This window comes from Bombina bombina, chromosome 1, assembly GCF_027579735.1.
Source record: "Bombina bombina isolate aBomBom1 chromosome 1, aBomBom1.pri, whole genome shotgun sequence".
NCBI classification, from domain to species: domain Eukaryota; kingdom Metazoa; phylum Chordata; class Amphibia; order Anura; family Bombinatoridae; genus Bombina; species Bombina bombina.
Genome location: NC_069499.1, coordinates 1,455,969,291 through 1,455,989,459, shown reverse-complemented (window position 1 = coordinate 1,455,989,459; position 20,169 = coordinate 1,455,969,291). Strand labels below are relative to the sequence as shown.

Sequence of the window (20,169 nt, the reverse complement as noted above, 5' to 3'; positions counted from 1 at the left end):
GGGATGTGGTGGAATGGAAGATTCACAATCATGGACGTGCAGTCGACAAATCTGCAGCAAATTTGTGATGCTATCATGTCAATATGGACCAAAATGTCTGAGGAATGTTTCCAACACCTTGTTGAATCTATTCCACGAAGAATTAAGGCAGTTCTGAAGGCAAAAGGGGGTCCAACCCGGTACTAGCAAGGTGTACCTAATAAAGTGGCCGGTGTGAATATATATATATATATATGTAGCCGGTAGCCTAGCACTCCATCCGCAGCATGGGAGTGGTTGTGCGACTGGCGCACGCTGTATAGCAATTATTCATTGTCCTGATGAAGGCCCTAATGTGGGTCGAAATGTTGACATTACAATGATTCTTTGACATGGAAAATAAATATTGATTATTTTGATCAGTTTAAATCCTGTGAGTGCCCTCCATTTTTTGGACATATATATATACTATATAATATATATATATAGGTATAATTATATATTTGTACAAAAGAAAAAATAATAAATAGAACATATTCTGCTATGTGAAGAACATTGAAATGTGAAATAGTCATATTTTCATGTTGGGTTAGCGCACGTGAGAATATGCAATTGGGTTTGCATGTGAGTAGGGTGTTTTCTTCCCCTTTTTTTGCTCCATTGACTTTTATGGGGAATATGTATAGCACATGATATTCGAAGTTCGTCTTTTTGGTTAGCACCTGAGCGAAAACAGTTTACTTTCTACTCATAATATGAGCGTAACCCAACGTGAGCAAAAAGCTAATTTCTAGTGCAGTTAACGCTCAAGCAGGAGCATTAAATAGCGCTCCACTTGTGATCTAGCCCACAGAGGGGAATGAGACACAATTTTGGGAAGGGGGGAGCCTTTTATTTCCAATGAGAGGGTTTCTTGCCCCATCATAAAAATAGCTGTCAGCTACATAATGTATTTACTTATAGGGAAACTTAACCCTTCTGCCCCAAAGACAGTATAAATCACACACAAAGAGCAACCTAATATTAAATAGTTCATCACCATATATATAACCTCAGTTTAAAAACTGACTTTTTGACAGATGAGAGGCCACCTTTCAGTTGGGGAGTTGAGTGCCCAGGTAGCTATCAGGTGACCATCATGACTACAGTAATCACCTGAACCATATGGATATATGTTTCTAATCTCTGATGCCCACAATAGATAGGAATGTGATACCTTATAATAAAATTAAACAAGCATCTTTTTGGTTTTTTTTTTTTAAAGAAAGTCCAGCATCCAGGTGATTGAAATACCTCCCAGCATTGGTCCTATACTGGGGTACTGCAAACCTTAAGAAAGCCTGTACCATCCCCTTCACAATAGAAATACTGTTCTGAAAAAAACATTCTGTGCTTGAAGACTATCAGTGTTCTATACTCTATTAGCTGTAGTTAGGTATATCCCTACATAGCACTACAGACATGCATTGGAAAGACTGTCTTACCTGTGGATATGATAGGTTTTAACTTGCTCGTTAATTGTAGAGTTGCTCTTTCAGTAGTGACACTATCAGTGATTGCTGAAATAAAAGAAGTGAACAATGAAAACAGAACTTGTAGGTTAAGTTCTACATCAGGATGGGCATATTGAGATTTAGGTTATTTACTTATTTATTTTGCCCCATGCCACGTATTTTAGCTATAAAACATGTGGATTTTCTAATTCTCAGACCTGGAAAAGAAACCTGCAGACTTTTTAAGGCTAATCCTGCTATATACTATATACGCTAGTGTTCAAAAGTTTGGGATCACTTAGAAATTTCCTTGTTTACAAAAGAAAAGCATTTTTTTTTGTCCAATAAAATAATATCAATTTGATCAGAAATACAGTGTAGACATTGTTATTGTTGTAAATGACTATTATAGTTGCATATCTACATAGGTGTACAGAGGCCCATTATCAGCAGCCATTTGTCTTGTGTTCCAATGGCACATTGTGTTTGCTAATCCAAGTATATAATTACAAGTGGCTGGTTATTGCTACCATGAGCTCACGGTAACAATTTGCACTTATAAAATTAACCAGAGATCAGATCTCTGGTTAATTTTATAAATGTGCCCCAAATGGCCCCCAAATACCGTCTAGTGTAGTTTATTAAAAAATAAAGATGACCTCGCTGCCGCCACCAGGATGAAGATAGAAGATGGACCGCCGCCGGGATGAAGATGGAGTGCCGCCAGGATGACGATGGAGCGCCTCCCATCATCATTGGGGAGTACCAATTTTGGCGTTAAAGTTATTTTTTATTTATTTATTTATTTATTTATTTTTAAGATTAGGTTTTTTTTATTATTTAATGGGAAGAAAAGAGATGAATGCCCTTTTAAGGGCAATGCCCTTTTCTGGGCAATGGCTAGTTTAGGTTTTTTTTAGTTAGTTTTTTTTATTTTGGGGGGTTGTAATGTTAGAGGTTAATTGCTTTATTTGATGCAAAAGAGCTATTGGCCCCTATTTATCAAGGTCTGGCGGACCTGATCCGACACTGCGGATCAGGTCCACCAGACCTCGCTGAATACGGCGAGCAATACGCTCGCTGTATTCAGCATTGCACTAGCAGCTCACAAGATCGGGTTGTATTGTGGCGATGTGCAGGCGGACAGGTTATGGAGCAGCGGTCTTTGTGACCGCTGCTTCATAACTGCTGTTTCTGGCGAGCCTGCAGGCTCACCGGAAACACGGGCATCAAGCTCCAATCGGAGCTTGATAAATATGCCCCATTGGCTTTAGGGCAATGCCCTACAAAAGGTCCTTTTAAGGGCTTTTGGTAGTTTATTTTTAGAATAGAGTTTTTTTATTTTGGGGTGGGGTTTTTTTTTGGAGGGGTATTAGAATAGGAATTTTTTTTTTTTTTTTTGGTATTGGTAGTTTTTTTGTGTGTAAATCTAATTTTAATATTTTTTTAAAGGTTCGGTTATTGTTTTTAGTAATATTAGGTTTTTTATTTTTTGTAATTTTTTTTTTTAGTAATGTTAGATTTTTTTTAGGGAAAGCTTAGGTTTAAATTTTATTTCAAAGATATTTTTATTTTTTTAAGGTAACATATAGTTTAACATTAAATTTATGGGTATTTTAATTGGGGTTAAGTTAGGGGATGTTAAGTTAGGGGGTTTACTTATTAGTTTATTACTGTGCTTTGTTAGAGGATGGCAGTTTAGGGGTTAATGATTTATTTATATAGTTTGTAATGTGGGGGGATGGAAGTCTAGGGGTTAATGATGATTTATTTAGATAGTTAGCGATGTGGGGGAATAGTGTTTTAGGGGATAATAGTTTATTTATGTAGTTTGCGATGTGGGGGATGGCGGTTTAGGGGTTATTAGGCTATGTGCTTATGGTAGAGTGTTATTTTTTCCACTTTTTTTTTCTCCATTGGTAGTGATATCTGCAATTCTCGGGCTACCGCTAGTGAAAAAACATATTTTTTTTCAACTTGTAATACCAGTGGATCCCGAAAATAGCAAAAACCATATCGCTTGCTGTGTTTTTGCTAACTGTAAATTTTGATTTACTGCATTACTTGTAATATTGCCCATAATTTGTTAATTGCTGACATGATACAAGCCCCACTTGCACTTTGAGCAGCTGCACAGAGTTTATCTAGGTATGCTTCACAGAGAAAAATATTAACACTAAAACAGTGATAATGTTTACTAGAAGTGTTTTTGCTATTACATGTATATTGCAAATATGTTTCTATTCAAATATGCAATTCATCTATGTGCAGTTCAATTTTGACCAGAATGTCCCTTTAACATAAATGTTCCAAAACAAATATTACACATTTCTCTAGGTTAGGGATATTTGGGAAGGTCTTTTGCAGGATAAAGGAGCAAAGACCTCTGTGACCCAAGTCACAGAGCTTCCACTGATCCTAATAAAACAAATTGTTCATTTTCATTTGTAATGGTGCAGTTAAGCATTGCCTATATTTGTTGGAAAAATATGTGATACTTTTATGTTTAGTAAATGATTGCATCTCATTAAGTGACTTTGATTTCAATCGAATGTAATCAACCCTGCATGTGGGATTGGAGGTATTTTGACACCTGTCTTATGACATATTTTGTCATTGTGATTGTCTTTTACTCATTGAGGCCCATTTATAAAGCTCAAAATGACCCCTTATCTCCCCACCTTGACCTAGAGCGACAAGGAACATCACCTTTGGAAGCAGAAAGAACGTCTTTAAAATGAGGGATTGCTTGACCCTTTGGAGGTAGGTGACCAGTGTGAGAAATAGTATTTACCCCCTCTGATTTACTTAGAAAGTAATACTTTCTTATTTTTAATGAAGAGCCACTAATGTTCAAGTGATCACCATGGTATGGTAGAGTAGTAGTAGAGTAGTGTATTCTCACTGGATGCTAGTTTTATTGTAACACAATACATTACAAGTAATCCAAAATCTCTGTGCAGACATGTAATAATATTCCTTTAAATTTGAAAGTTGTTTTTGCTTTACAGACAAAGAGAAAAATAGATTCTGCAATATTGTTGGCAGTTGCTTAGGTTTACGCTATTTTGTAAAAGGGTTTCAGGAGCTGCTATCTTTGACACATTCAACAAGAGATACTTACCTGAGGTTATGCCACTTGGTAACTTGACTGTTGTATGGAAAGCTCTATTTGAACTAGAATGATTATCCATGATTGCTGAAATAAAATAGGGCATAGAGATAAAAAGAACATTAATGGTAATGCTTAGATTGGGCACTGGCAAATATAGGGTAGAGAATTTAGTAAATTTAAAAGGACTAGGGAAATCAAGGTTGATAAAAGTGGTTTATTGTGAGAAGGCAGCAGAGGTGGTTATGGAGAGGGTTTGGGGATGGAGGAAACTATTTTTTGAGTGAAATATATACATACTTTACTGTAAAAGCACAAATATTGGATGGGTGAAACTAGACTGCAAAGTTGTCAATAAATTGCGACATTGGTTTAGTAAGTCATACATAACAGTAACTTAGTAGGTTGATATAGATTAACTGAACTATAATGTGTGCTAATTAGAGAGACTATAGATATAGGCTGTGAGAAAAAGGAAACAATAAAAAAGCTATTCCTCAACTATCCTCAATGTGGCTAAATTATAGGCTACCACATAATAGCACATTGAAGAGAGGTATTGGGAATGTGTCACCAAGATATTCTTCATTTTTTATCTTACAGGATATATATGATATGCACTTATTTCTATTGTATTAGATACCAAGAAGCCTTGAGTGAGATCTTTTTTAGTGGAGTAGTAGCACCATGTATTTGATATTCAGTGGTGGGTATTGCAAAATATATATTATACACTTATCTAGGTTAGGGATATTTGGAAGGGGGTCTTATTTTAGAGAAAATGGGCAAAACCCTCAATGACCCAAAAACCATCGACAGCCAAATGTTACAGTTTCATGGTAAAACATAATTACCAGAAAGTGTTTAGCGCTGCCAACATCTTTTTAGCGCACCCTATACTTTTAATGGATAGCATGGCCTCACTGGCCATTGCTCATAATACAAGTTGTGAGTAATGTGTTGCTTGAAAGCGCAACATATTACAGTCTTAAAAAAATTAGCTAGCCTGGAGACTTGAAGAAAAGTGTTAGGGCTAGAATAAAAGTATAACAAAACATTTTAAGATAAAGTATTACATATATACATGATATGGTATATGACTAAGTGTTGGACTTGGAAGGTCTTAAAGTTATATATACAGTATATATATATATATATATATATATATATATATATATATATATATATATATATCTTTACATATATGAGTGTGTGACAAATAAGTATACATATACATACTGTATATATACATATAAACACATAACTATACATTCATAGAAAAACAAGTCTACTGAATAGCACTACCAATACAACTTCACTTACAGCTAGATTACGAGTTTGGCCTTATGAGTGAAAAAGCAGCATTATGGCCCATAACGCTTCATTTTCCCTAACGCTGCTATTATGAGTCTTGCTGGTATAGGTGTACCGCACACCTTTTTGCCTGTCACACAACGTCAGTACTGCACTTTTAAAAATGGGACTTCCATAGCGTCGGTATTACGAGTTTGCCTGGGAGGCCAAAAAGTGAGCGGTACACTCTATAACCACAAGATCCGTAACGCCATTTAAAGTCAGTAGTTATGAGTTTTACGTTACAAATCTGTATTCTGTACCATAAAACTCATAACTAAAGTGTTAAAAAGTACACTAACACCCATAAACTACCTATTAACCCCTAAACCGAGGCCCTACCGCCTCGCAAACACTATAATACATTTATTAACCGCTAATATGCCTCTCCGGACATTGCCGCCACTATTAAAATGTATTAACCCCTGTTCCGCCGCTCCCCGACATCGTCGCCACTATAATAAACCTATTGACCCCTAAACCGCAGCCCTCCTGCATTGCAAATACTATTTAAATATAATCAACCCCAATCTGCTGTCCGCCCACACCACCGCTATAATAAACCTATTAACCCTTAAACCGCAAGCCCCCCACGAGATATACTAAAATAAACTATTAACCCCTTAACTGAAAGCCACCCACAACAAAATATACTTAAATAAACTGTTAACCCCTAAACCGAAACCACCAACGAAATATAATGAAATAAACTATTAACCCCTAAATCTAACGCCCTCTAACTTTATGTTAAAATTACAATTTCCCTATCTTAAATTATAACTTACCTGTCAAATTAAATAAATTAATTTTAAACTACAAATTAAACTAATGCCTAGATTGCAAGTCTTGCGTTAGGGTTAACGCTGCTTTTTAACGCCCGCTGGTATTACGAGTCTTGCAAGTACAGGTGTACCGCTCACTTTTTTGGCCAGAATCGAAAATACCGCAAATCCACTTACATCAATTGCGTATCCTTTATTTTCAATGGGATTTTCCTAACGCCGGTATTACGAGCCTTCATAAAAGTGAGCGGTACACCCTCTCCTGTCAAGACTGGTACCGCATTTGAAAGTCAGTAGTTAAGAGTTTTATGGGCTAACGCCGTAGCATAAAACTCTTAACTAAAGTGCTAAAAAGTACACTAACACCCATAAACTACCTATTAACCCCTAAACCAAGGCCCCCCACATCGCAAACACTAAAATAAATTTTTTAACCCCTAATCTGCTGAACCAGACATCGCCGCCACTATAATAAATATATTAACCCCTAAACCGCCTCACTCCCGCCTCGCAAACAGTAGTTACATTTTATTAACCCCTAATCTGCCGTCCCTAACATTGCCACCACCTACCTACATTTATTAACCCCTAATCTGCCGTCCCCAACATCACCGCCACTATATTAAATGTATTAACCCCTAAACCTAAGTCTAACCCTAACCCTAACACCCCCCTAACTTAAATATAATTTAAATAAATCCAAATAAAATTACTATTATTAACTAAATTATTCCTATTTAAAACTAAATACTTACCTATAAAATAGACCCTAAGATAGCTACAATATAACTAATAGTTACATTGTAGCTATCTCAGGGTTTACTTTTATTTTACAGGCAACTTTGTATTTATTTTAACTAGGTACAATAGTTATTAAATAGTTATTAACTATTTAATAACTAGCATACAAAGAGAGAAGCGCTCTACCAGGAACGAACAACAGCTCAGTGGCTTGTTCTATGGCGATTTACCACCCGGAAGCAACCTCTTTTAGACCAGTGTGCTTTTCACAGAAGAAAACTTTCCTGAAGTATATCAGTCTGATCCCGCCAAGTAAGGTCAGTCCAGCCCCGAAATACCAGGCAATTCTCCTCTGAACAAGGAACATGACAACCCCAGACGATCGTTTCGGCCTCCTATGGGCCTCGTCAGTGAGGTGCAGCCACATTCCTCTAAGCACACTGGGCAAGGAGTCCACGTCTGGTTTCCCCCATCACCCATAGGGAGACTTCCCCAGGGTCATAATAATTTGCATACAAAGAGAGAAGCGCTCTACCAGGAACGAACAACAGCTCAGTGGCTTGTTCTATGGCGATTTACCACCCGGAAGCAGCCTCTTTTAGACCAGTGTGCTTTTCACAGAAGAAAACTTTCCTGAAGTATATCAGTCTGATCCCGCCAAGTAAGGTCAGTCCAGCCCCGAAATACCAGGCAATTCTCCTCTGAACAAGGAACATGACAACCCCAGACGATCGTTTCGGCCTCCTATGGGCCTCGTCAGTGAGGTGCAGCCACATTCCTCTAAGCACACTGGGCAAGGAGTCCACGTCTGGTTTCCCCCATCACCCATAGGGAGACTTCCCCAGGGTCATAATAATTTGCATACAAAGAGAGAAGCGCTCTACCAGGAACGAACAACAGCTCAGTGGCTTGTTCTATGGCGATTTACCACCCGGAAGCAGCCTCTTATAGACCAGTGTGCTTTTCACAGAAGAAAACTTTCCTGAAGTATATCAGTCTGATCCCGCCAAGTAAGGTCAGTCCAGCCCCGAAATACCAGGCAATTCTCCTCTGAACAAGGAACATGACAACCCCAGACGATCGTTTCGGCCTCCTATGGGCCTCGTCAGTGAGATGCAGCCACATTCCTCTAAGCACACTGGGCAATTTAATAACTACCTAGTTAAAATAAATACAAATTTACCTGTAAAATAAAACCTAACCTAAGTTACAATTACAACTAACACTACACTATAATTACACTATAATTAAATTAATTCCCTAAATGAACTACAATTAATTACAATTAAATACAATTATCTAAAGTACGAAAACAAACAAACACTAAATTACAGAAAATAATAAAATAATTACAAGTTTTTTAAACTAATGACACCTAATCTAATCCCCCTAATAAAATAAAAAAGCCCCCCAAAATAATAAAAAGCCCTACCCTATACAAAATTAAAAATAGCCCATAAAAGGGCCTTTTGCGGGGCATTGCCCCAAAGTAATCAGCTCTTTAACCTGTAAAAAAAAAGTACAATACCTCCCCCCAACATTAAAACCCACCACCCACACACCCAACCCTACTCTAAAACCCACCCAATCCCCCCCACCCAATCTCCCCTTAATAAAACCTAACACTAACCCCTTGAAGATCACCCTACTTTGAGAAGTCTTCACCCAACCAGGCCAAAGTCCTCGACAAAGCCAGACGAAGTGGTCCTCCAGACGGGCAGAAGTCTTCATCCAAGCCGGGAAGAAGAGGTCCTCCAGACGGGCAGAAGTCTTCATCCAGATGGCATCTTCTATCTTCATCCATCCGGAGCGGGTCCATCTTCAAGACATCCGACGCGGAGCATCCTCTTCTATCGACGTCGACTGTAGAATGAAGGTTCTTTTAAATGACGTCATCCAAGATGGCGTCCCTTCAATTCCGATTGGCTGATAGAATTCTATCAGCCAATCGGAATTAAGGTAGAAAAAATACTATTGGCTGATCCAATCAGCCAATAGGATTGAGCTTGCATTCTATTGGCTGTTCCAATCAGTAAATAGAATGCAAGCTCAATCCTATTGGCTGATTGTATCAGCCAATAGGATTTTTTCTACCTTAATTCCGATTGGCTGATAGAATTCTATCTTGGATGATGTCATTTAAAGGAACCTTCATTCTACAGTCGACGTTGATGGAAGAGGATGCTCCGCGTCGGGTGTCTTGAAGATGGACCCACTCTGCTCCGGATGGATGAAGATAGAAGATGCCATCTGGATGAAGACTTCTGCCCGCCTGGAGGACCTCTTCTTCCTGGCTTGGATGTAGACTTCTGCCCATCTGGAGGACCACTTCGCCCGGCTTCGTTGAGGACTTCGGCCCGGTTGCGTTAAGACTTCTCAAGGTAGCCAAAGAAATGTGAGTAGAACAGCACAGTAGATAGTTAGGTGCTCGTGAAGACAGGTGAGCTGCAAATTCACCCAGAGTCTGTCCACAGTGTAAAGATGTCCACAGCACTCAAAGTAGCAAAAATTCTTTATTTAGGACATAAAATAACAGCAACGTTTCGGGGTTAATACCCCTTAATCATGCATGGGTTAACAGTCTGTGTTGCAAACTTTTATATCATATACTTTGGCGCCAAAGGGCAAATTCCCTGAATTTCATACATCTCTATCACCACCTAGTGGTGAATCCTTATATTACATTCTCTATTGCTAAACTTTATCTCTTATTTATTTCTAAAAAATGGTATGTACGCACAATTTTTTGGATACCTAAAGATTGTTACACTTATTTGATGGTGCTCATAATTCTATCTATCTCATCTTTCAAATTATTTATAACTATAAAGAAAATGGATTACAAATACACAGACATATCCAAATCTCTATTAAGGCCTTTTGGGACCATTGTTTCCATTTTATGTATCCACCAAGTTTCCTTTTGTCTGAGCAATTTCTCTCTGTCCTGACCATTTCTCTGAGTCTGTATGTGGTCTATAATCTGCCATCTCATCTGACTAATGTTATGTCCCTTCTCAATAAAGTGACTAGAGACTGTAGCTTTGGTATCACCACACCGTATATTAGAACGGTGTTGGCTCATCCTGTCTCTTGCTTTGCGGGTGGTCTCACCTAAATATACACGAGAACATGGGCATTTAATGAGATATCTAACGTGTAGTTTCACATGTATAAAATCCATTGATTTTATACTGTTTGCCATTTTGTGGATGATAAAAATATTTGCCCTTAATTATAGAACTACAACTCATACAATTTAAGCAAGGGTATGTACCCAAGTTCTTGTCACTAATGTTAGATTGTATACTACCCCTACTGGGGCCTACATCTGATTTAACTAAATGATCTCTTAGATTTTACATTCTTCTATGAGCCATTAGTGGAGGATTTTTGAATATGGGTATTTTGTCATTGCAGTCCCTCAGTATATGCCAATGTCTACGTACACTCTTTAATATTTGATTACTAAGAGGACTGTATTGAGATATGAAGACCATTCTATTTTCTTTGTTATTAACTCTCCTTTTTTGTTTATCTTCCTTGAAAATATCTGTTTTTTTTCTTCAATCAATTTTTTGGGGTAACCTCTTCTTAAGAATCTGTTTGACATCTCCTTCAATTCTATGGTTACAATTATGTTCATTACTGACAATTCTTTTAACCCTTAATAGCTGACGTTTTGGTAGTGATTCAACCAATCTCCTTGGATGAAAGCTATCAAATCTTAATAAAGTATTTTTTATCAGTATCTTTGGTGTACAAGTCAAACTCTAGTCTGTTGCCTACTTTACTTATCTTAGGCCTAGATTTAGAGTTGGGCGGTAGCCGTCAAAACCAGCGTTAGAGGCTCCTAACGCTGGTTTTTACCGCCCGCTGGTATTTGGAGTCAGGCAGGAAAGGGTCTAACGCACACTTTGCAGCCGCGACTTTTCCATACCGCAGATCCCCTTACGTCAATTGCGTATCCTATCTTTTCAATGGGATCTTTCTAACGCCGGTATTTAGAGTCGTGGCTGAAGTGAGCGTTAGAAATCTAACGACAAAACTCCAGCCGCAGAAAAAAGTCAGTAGTTAAGAGCTTTCTGGGCTAACGCCGGTTTATAAAACTCTTAACTACTGTGCTATTAAGTACACTAACACACATAAACTACCTATGTACCCCTAAACCGAGGTCCCCCCACATAGCCGCCACTCTATTAAAATTTTTTAACCCCTAATCTGCCGCTCTGTACACCGCCGCCAGCTACGTTATCCCTATGTACCCCTAATCTGCTGCCCCTAACATCGCCGACCCCTATATTATATTTATTAACCCCTAATCTGCCGCCCCCGCTATTGCTGACACCTGCATATTTTTTTAACCCCTAATCTGCCGCTCCGTACACCGCCGCAACCTACATTATCCCTATGTACCCCTAATCTGCTGCCCCTAACACAGCTGACCCCTATATTATATTTATTAACCCCTAATCTGCCGCCCCCAACATCGCCTCCACCTACCTACAATAATTAACCCCTAATCTGCCGACCGGACCACACCGCTACTATAATAAATGTATTAACCCCTAAAGCTAAGTCTAACTCTAACCATAACACCCCCCTAACTTAAATATAATTTAAATCTAACGAAATAAATTAACTATTATTAAATAAATTATTCCTATTTAAAGCTAAATACTTACCTGTAAAATAAACCCTAATATAGCTACAATATAAATTATAATTATATTGTAGCTATTTTAGGATTAATATTTATTTTACAGGCAACTTTGTAATTATATTAACCAAGTAAATAGCTATTAAATAGTTAATAACTATTTAATAGTTACCTAGTTAAAATAATTACAAAATTACCTGTAAAATAAATCTTAACCTAAGTTACAATTAAACCTAACACTACACTATCAATAAATTAATTAAATACAATACCTACAATTATCTACAATTAAACCTAACACTACACTATCAATAAATTAATTAAATACAATACCTACAAATAAATACAATTAAATAAACTAACTAAAGTACAAAAAATAAAAAAGAACTAAGTTACAAAAAATAAAAAAATATTTACAAACATTAGAAAAATATTACAACAATTTTAAACTAATTACACCTACTCTAAGCCCCCTAATAAAATAACAAACCCCCCCAAAATAAAAAAATGCCCTACCCTATTCTAAATTAAAAAAGTTCAAAGCTCTTTTACCTTACCAGCCCTGAAAAGGGCCCTTTGCGGGGCATGCCTCAAAGAATTCAGCTATTTTGCCTGTAAAAAAAAACACATACAATACCCCCCCAAGATTACAACCCACATACCCCTAATCTAACCCAAACCCCCCTTAAATAAACCTAACACTAAGCCCCTGAAGATCTCCCTACCTTGTCTTCACCACACCGGGTCCCGATCTGTCCAGAAGAGCCTCCGAAATCTTCATCCAAGCCCAAGCATGGGTTGAAGAGTGACGTCCATCCTCGGGCTGAAGTCTGGATCCAAGCGGCGGCTGAAGAAATCCATCATCGGGCTGAAGTCTTGATCCAAGCGGGCGCTGAAGAAGTCCATCATCGGGATGAAGTCTTCTATGAAGCGGCATCTTCAATCTTCTTTCTTCCGGAGCCATCATCTTCCAGCTGACGCGGATCCATCCTCTTCTACTGATGCCTACTCGCCGAATGACGGTTCCTTTAAATGACGTCATCCAGATAGAATCCTATCAGCCGTCGAATTCCGATTGGCTGATAGGATTCTATCAGACAATCGGAATTAAGGTAGGAAAATTCTGATTGGCTGATGGAATCAGCCAATCAGATTCAAGTTCAATCCGATTGGCTGATCCGATCAGCCAATCAGATTGAGCTCGCATTCTATTTGCTGATCGGAACAGCCAATAGAATGCAAGCTCAATCTGATTGGCTGATCGGATCAGCCAATCGGATTGAACTTGATTCTGATTGGCTGATTCCATCAGCCAATCAGAATTTTCCTACCTTAATTCCGATTGGCTGATAGAATCCTATCAGCCAATCGGAATTCGACGGACGTCATCTTGGATGACGTCCCTTAAAGGAACCGTCATTCGTCGGGAAGTCGTCGGTGAAGATGGATGTTCCGCGTCGGCGGGATGAACATGGATCCGGAAGAAAGAAAATTGAAGAGACCGCTTGATAGAAGACTTCAGCCGGATCATGGACCTCTTCAGCTCCCACTTGGATCAAGACTTCAGTCGGATCATGGACATCTTCAGCTCCCCGCTTGGGCTTGGATCAAGACATCGGAGGAGCTCTTCTGGATCGATCGGTGAACCCAGCGTGGTGAAGATAAGGTAGGAAGATCTTCAGGGGCTTAGTGTTGGGTTTATTTAAGGGGGGTTTGGGTTAGATTAGGGGTATGTGGGTGGTGGGTTGTAATGTTGGGGGGGTATTGTATGTGTTTTTTTACAGGCAAAAGAGCTGAATTATTTGGGGCATGCCCCGCAAAGGGCCTTTTTCAGGGCTGGTAAGGTAAAAGAGCTTTTCTATTTTAATTTTAGAATAGGGTAGGGCATTTGTTTATTTTGGGGGTCTTTCTTATTTTATTAGGGGGCTTAGAGTAGGTGTAATTAGTTTAACAATGTTTGTAAATATTTTTTTATTTTTTGTAACTTAGTTCTTTTTTATTTTTTGTACTTTAGTTAGTTTATTTCATTGTATTTATTTGTAGGTATTGTATTTAATTTATTTATTGATAGTGTAGTGTTAGGTTTAATTGTAGATAATTGTAGGTATTTTATTTAATTTATTTATTGATAGTGTAGTGTTAGGTTTAATTGTAACTTAGGTTAGGATTTATTTTACAGGTAATTTTGTAATTATTATAACTAGGTAACTATTAAATAGTTATTAACTATTTAATAGCTATTGTACCTGGTTAAAATAATTACAAAGTTACCTGTAAAATAAATATTAATCCTAAAATAGCTACAATATAATTATTATTTATATTGTAGCTATATTAGGGTTTATTTTACAGGTAAGTATTTAGCTTTAAATAGGAATAATTTATTTAATAAGAGTTAATTTATTTAGTTAGATTAAAATTATATTTAACTTAGGGGGGTGTTAGTGTTAGGGTTAGACTTAGCTTTAGGGGTTAATACATTTATTATAGTAGCGGTGAGATCCGGTCGGCAGATTAGGGGTTAATTATTTTAGGTAGGTGGAGGCAACGTTGGGGGCGGCAGATTAGGGGTTAATAAATATAATATAGGGGTCGGCAATGTTAGGGGCAGCAGATTAGGGGTACATAGGTATAATGTAGGTTGCGGCGGTGTACGGAGCGGCAGATTAGGGGTTAATAATAATATGCAGGTGTCAGCGATAGCGGGGGCGGCAGATTAGTGGTTAATAAGTGTAAGGTTAGGGGTGTTTAGACTCGGGGTTCATGTTAGGGTGTTAGGTGCAGACTTAGGAAGTGTTTCCCCATAGGAAACAATGTAGCTGCGTTAGGAGCTGAACGCTGCTTTTTTGCAGGTGTTAGGTTTTTTTCAGCTCAAACAGCCCCATTGTTTCCTATGGGGGAATCGTGCACGAGCACGTTTTTGAAGCTGGCCGCGTCCGTAAGCAACGCTGGTATTTAGAGTTGCAGTGGCGGTAAATATGCTCTACGCTCCCTTTTTGGAGCCTAACGCACCTTTTAAATACCAACCAGCGGTATTTAAAAGGTGCGGGAGAAAAAAAGCCAGCGTAGCTAACGCACCCTTTTGGCCGCAGAACTCTAAATCTAGCCGTTGGTATCTAAGAATGTTACACTTTCTTCGCTATAAGTTACTGTCAGTTCTAAACCATTCACCGATGAATTTATATCTTTGACAAACTCTTTCAGGGAGCCAATGTTGCCCCACCATATGCCAAAAACATCATCTATATATCTCCACCAAACAGAGCCATATTGCTTAAATCTCATATTTTCATAGATGACCCTTTCTTCAATTTCATTCATAAATAAGTTGGCATATGAGGTAGGTATATGGTAGGGTGATCTTCAAGGGGTTAGTGTTAGGTTTTATTAAGGGGAGATTGGGTGGGTTTTAGAGTAGGGTTGGGTGTGTTAGTGGTGGGTTTTAATGTTGGGGGGGTATTGTACTTTTTTTACAGGTTAAAGAGCTGATTACTTTGGGGAAATTCCCCCGCAAAAAGCCCTTTTAAGGGCTATTTGTAATTTAGTATAGGGTAGGGCTTTTTATTATTTTGGGGGGCTTTTTTATTTTATTAGGGGGATTAGATTAGGTGTAATTAGTTTTAAAAACTTGTAATTATTATTATTTATTTATTTTTTTCGTACTTTAGATAATTGTATTTAATTGTAATTAATTGTAGTTAATTTAGGGAATTAATTTAATTATAGTGTAGTGTTAGGTGTTAGTGTAACTCAGGTTAGGTTTTATTTTACAGGTAAATTTGTCTTTATTTTAACTAGGTAGCTATTAAATAGTTAATAACTATTTAATAACTATTGTACCTAGTTAAAATAAATACAAAGTTGCCTGTAAAAAGTAAATTTATGCTTACCTGATAAATTGATTTCTTCTACGATACGACGAGTCCACAGATTTCATCCTTACTTGTGGGATATTAACCTCCTGCTAACAGGAAGTGGCAAAGGGCACCACAGCAGAGCTGTATATATGGCTCCTCCCTTCCCTCCACCTCCAGTCATTCGACCAAAGTTAGGAAGAGAAAGGAAAAGCCAAAGGTGCAGAGGTAACTGAAGTTTATAAAAAATATAATATAATCTAAATCTGTCTGAAAAATGCAGGGAGGGCCGCGGACTCGTCGTATCATAGAAGAACTCAATTTATCAGGAAAGCATAAATTTACTTTTCTTCTACAAGATACGACGAGTCCACGGATTTCATCCTTACTTGTGGGATACAATACCAAAGCTACAGGACACGGATGAAATGGGAGGGACAAGACAGAGACCTAAATGGAAGGCACCACTGCTTGAAGAACCTTTCTCCCAAAACCATCCTCAGAAGCAGCAAAAGTATCAAATTTGGAAAATTTGGAAAAAGTATAAAGAGACGACCAAGTTGCAGCCTTGCAAATCTGTTCAACAGAAGCATCGTTTTTAAAAGCCCATGTGGAAGCCACAGCCATAGTAGAATGAGCCGTAATTCTTTTAGGAGGCTGCTGTCCAGCAGTCTCATATGCCAGGCGGATGATACTCTTCAGCCAAAAAGAAAGAGAGGTAGCCATAGCTTTCTAACCCCTACGTTTTCCAGAAAAAACAATGAATAATGAAGATGATTGATGGAAATCCTTAGTCGTCTGCAAGTAAAACTTCAAGGTACGGACCACGTCCAAGTTATGTAACAGACGCTCCTTCTTAGAAGAAGGATTAGGACATAAAGAAGGAACAACAATTTCCTGATTAATATTCTTATTTGAAACAACCTTAGGAAGGAATCCGGGTTTGGTACGTAAAACCACCTTATCAGAATGAAAGATAAGATAAGGCGAGTCAAATTGTAACGCTGAAAGCTCAGAAACTCTACGAGCAGAAGAAATAGCAACCAAAAATAAAACTTTCCAAGACAACTGGAAAGATGTCAAAGCAAAAATGTATAAAAGCAAAATGTATAAAACACAGGAATTTCAGTAACACCCTCAGTGATACAGGTCTACTGCTTACCCCTTCCCTTGCAGGGAAAAATGTCAGCCAGTTCTGATATAACAAGTCTCCTCAGAAATAAAAGACTGAACATACCTCAATGCTTCTTGTAGCATGACACCTTTCTCCACACTGAAGATTTCTCTTGTACTACCTTCAGAAGCTCTGTGGGAACCAACATGGATCTTAGTTACATCTGCTAAGATCATCAACCTCAGGGCAGAAATCTTCTTCATTCCATATCTCCTTGAGGAAAATAGTACTCACCGGTACCATTTAAAATAAAAAACTTGTTGATTGAAGAATCTAAAACTAACACCTCACTTTACCTCTTCCTATTACTAACACAGGCAAAGAGAATGACTGGGGGTGGAGGGAAGGGAGGAGCTATATATACAGCTCTGCTGTGGTGCTCTTTGCCACTTCCTGTTAGCAGGAGGTTAATATCCCACAAGTAAGGATGAAATCTGTGGACTCGTCGTATCTTGTAGAAGAAATAAAAATAAACCCTAAGCTAGCTACAATGTAACTATTAGTTATATTGTAGCTATCTTAGGTTTTATTTTACAGGTAAGTATTTAGTTTTAAATAGGAATAATGTAGTTAATTGTAGTAATTTTATTTAGATTTATTTAAATAATATTTAAGTTACGGGGGTGTTAGGGTTAGGGTTAGCTTAGATTTAGGGGTTAATAACTTTAATATAGTGGCGGCGACGTTGGGGGAGGCAGATTATGGGTTAATAATTGTAGGTAGGTTGCGGCAACATTGGGGGCAGCAGATTAGGGGTTAATAAATTTTAATGTAGGTGTCGGCGATGTTGGGGGCAGCAGATTAGGGGTTCATAAGTATAATTTAGGTGGCGGCGGTGTCCGGAGCGGCAGATTAGGGGTTAATAATATAATGCAGGTGTCGGCGATGTCGGGGGTGGCAGATTAGGGGTTAATAAGTGTAAGATTAGGGGTGTTTAGACTCGGGTTCATGTTAGGGTATTAGGTGTAGACATAAAATGTATTTCCCCATAGCAATCAATGGGGCTGCGTTAGGAGCTGAAAGCTGATTTTTTTCCAGGTGTTAGTTTTTTTTTTCAGTCGGCTCTCCCCCATTTATTCCTATGGGAAAATTGTGCACAAGCACGTTTAGCCAGCTCACCGCTACCGTAAGCAGCGCTGGTATTACAGTGAGATGTGGAGCAAAATTTTGCTCTCCGCTAACTTTTCCGCTTAAACTACAATTAAACTAACTACCAATTAAATTAAATTAAACTACACATTTAAAAAAATCCTACACTGCTCTAAAAATTATGCCCAGACCCTAAACTAAAAATAAAAACCACCCAAAAAACCCTTAAAAAAACCTAACACTAACCCCCAACAATCCACTTACAGCTCTTGAAGTCCTGCTTGAAGGATCCATCCAGCCGGCAAAGTCATCATCCATGAGGCAAGAAGTCTTCATCCAGGTGGCCTCTTCAATCTTCATCCAGCCGGCGAAGTCCTCATCCAGGCGGCAAAAAGTCTTCATCCAGATGGCATCTTCTATCTTCATCCATCCGGTGCAGAGCGGGATCATCCCAGGGTCGGCTCCAAGGTGGGGGCAACCCCCCCCCGTGGCCCCTCCATCTGCCTGTGCGATTGTCTACTCCTACTTCTGAGAGTTTGAAATCAGAGCGTTTCCGTGGATTACCATGGCAACCCTCTGACACATTACCTGGTTAGTGGGAAAGAAGGCTGTTCAAAGTTAAAGCCGGGTACAGGAGGAAGACATGCAGAGCTCGTCTGCTGACAGCACCAACTGCCAACAGCCCACAGCCCAACATTTTTTCAATGGGCAAACAAAATGGTAATTGGGACCTCATACATGTTACAGTTAAAACACGTAATCTGGGGAACGGGGGTATTATTTTAGAGGAGAGAAATACTAGAGGGCTGACATGAGGCCATGATAACTATTTCTTGCAATGAATATGTGATGTAATATAATGCTTGAAATAGTCACATCATTAGTGAAATCCTATATAAAAGACTAAAATAATAAAATGAGAGTAAATACCTAACTTAGAAGTAAACTGTCATTTCAAATCAGCCATTTTTATTGAGCACAATGCATCTCTACATAAGACAGTGCTATTCCTGTGTGCATAATAATCACTATGGAAATAGAGAGAATATAATATTTCAGAGAGGTATGTTGTCAGTAAGAGCAAGACTCCTTATGGCAAAAAACTATGATAGCTGATAGGAAGTGAACCTATATACAGTGCATTGCCTTGTGGGCTCACACAACAGGTATGTGAAGTGTTAATGTAAGATCTGTAAACTGTTGAAATGAAAAGTTGGTTTCAGCTTGAAAGCACTGGAGATTTCTCACACAAATAAAGGTATATATGGTAAACATTATTTAGCAATGAAAGCTGCTCTTATTTTGACTGTAAATACGTGCCCCCTCGTGAAAACAAAATGCCCCCCATTTCATTCTTTCTGGAGCCGACCCTGGACCATCCTGAAGACATCCGGCACGGAGCATCCTCTTCATATGGTCTCCGCCGTACACTGGAACTTCAATGCAAGTGACGTCATCCAAGATGGCGTCCCTTGCATTCCTATTGGCTGAAATATTTCAATCAGCCAATAGGATTAGAGCTGCTAAAATCCTATTGGCTGTTCCTTTATGTTAGGGTGAGTAGTACAAATAGGGATATCTTGTCAAACTTAATTTGACAGGTACCACGCCCCTTTATTTGCAAAACCCCTCCCCTTTATAATCAAATCGTCACCCCTTTATATGCAGGTCCCCGCCCACTCTCCTCCCAATATTTCCACCCTATCCGCCCCACTATTTTCCATATTTCACGCCCCTTTTGTGGCTTATTGCCTTCTTTTAAGAGTTTTTTTTAACATCTATTTTAATGTTATAATAATAAACAATATAATTTTATTTTAAATTGTGTTGTGTTAATGTTTTATGTATCGTTTAACTGATATTTTGTAAGATTTTAATGCGATTAAATTTTTTTTATAAAACAGGACACATTTTAATTCATTGTATTTAAAA

General features: G+C 38.3%; 1 protein-coding gene across 8 annotated transcripts in view; it reads right to left on the bottom strand.

Moving 5' to 3' along the window:
• The window catches only part of LOC128653023 (mucin-5AC), a 353,148-nt gene that overhangs the window by 264,515 nt on the left and 68,464 nt on the right, over window positions 1-20,169 (bottom strand). For all 8 annotated transcript variants that reach the window (XM_053706088.1, XM_053706082.1, XM_053706103.1 and 5 more), the window contains exons 6-7: window positions 4,597-4,671; window positions 1,464-1,538 (exon numbers count right to left, since the gene is read on the bottom strand). In XM_053706088.1, coding sequence (XP_053562063.1) covers window positions 1,464-1,538; window positions 4,597-4,671 — 150 coding nt within the window. The remainder of the gene's footprint in view (window positions 1-1,463; window positions 1,539-4,596; window positions 4,672-20,169) is intronic.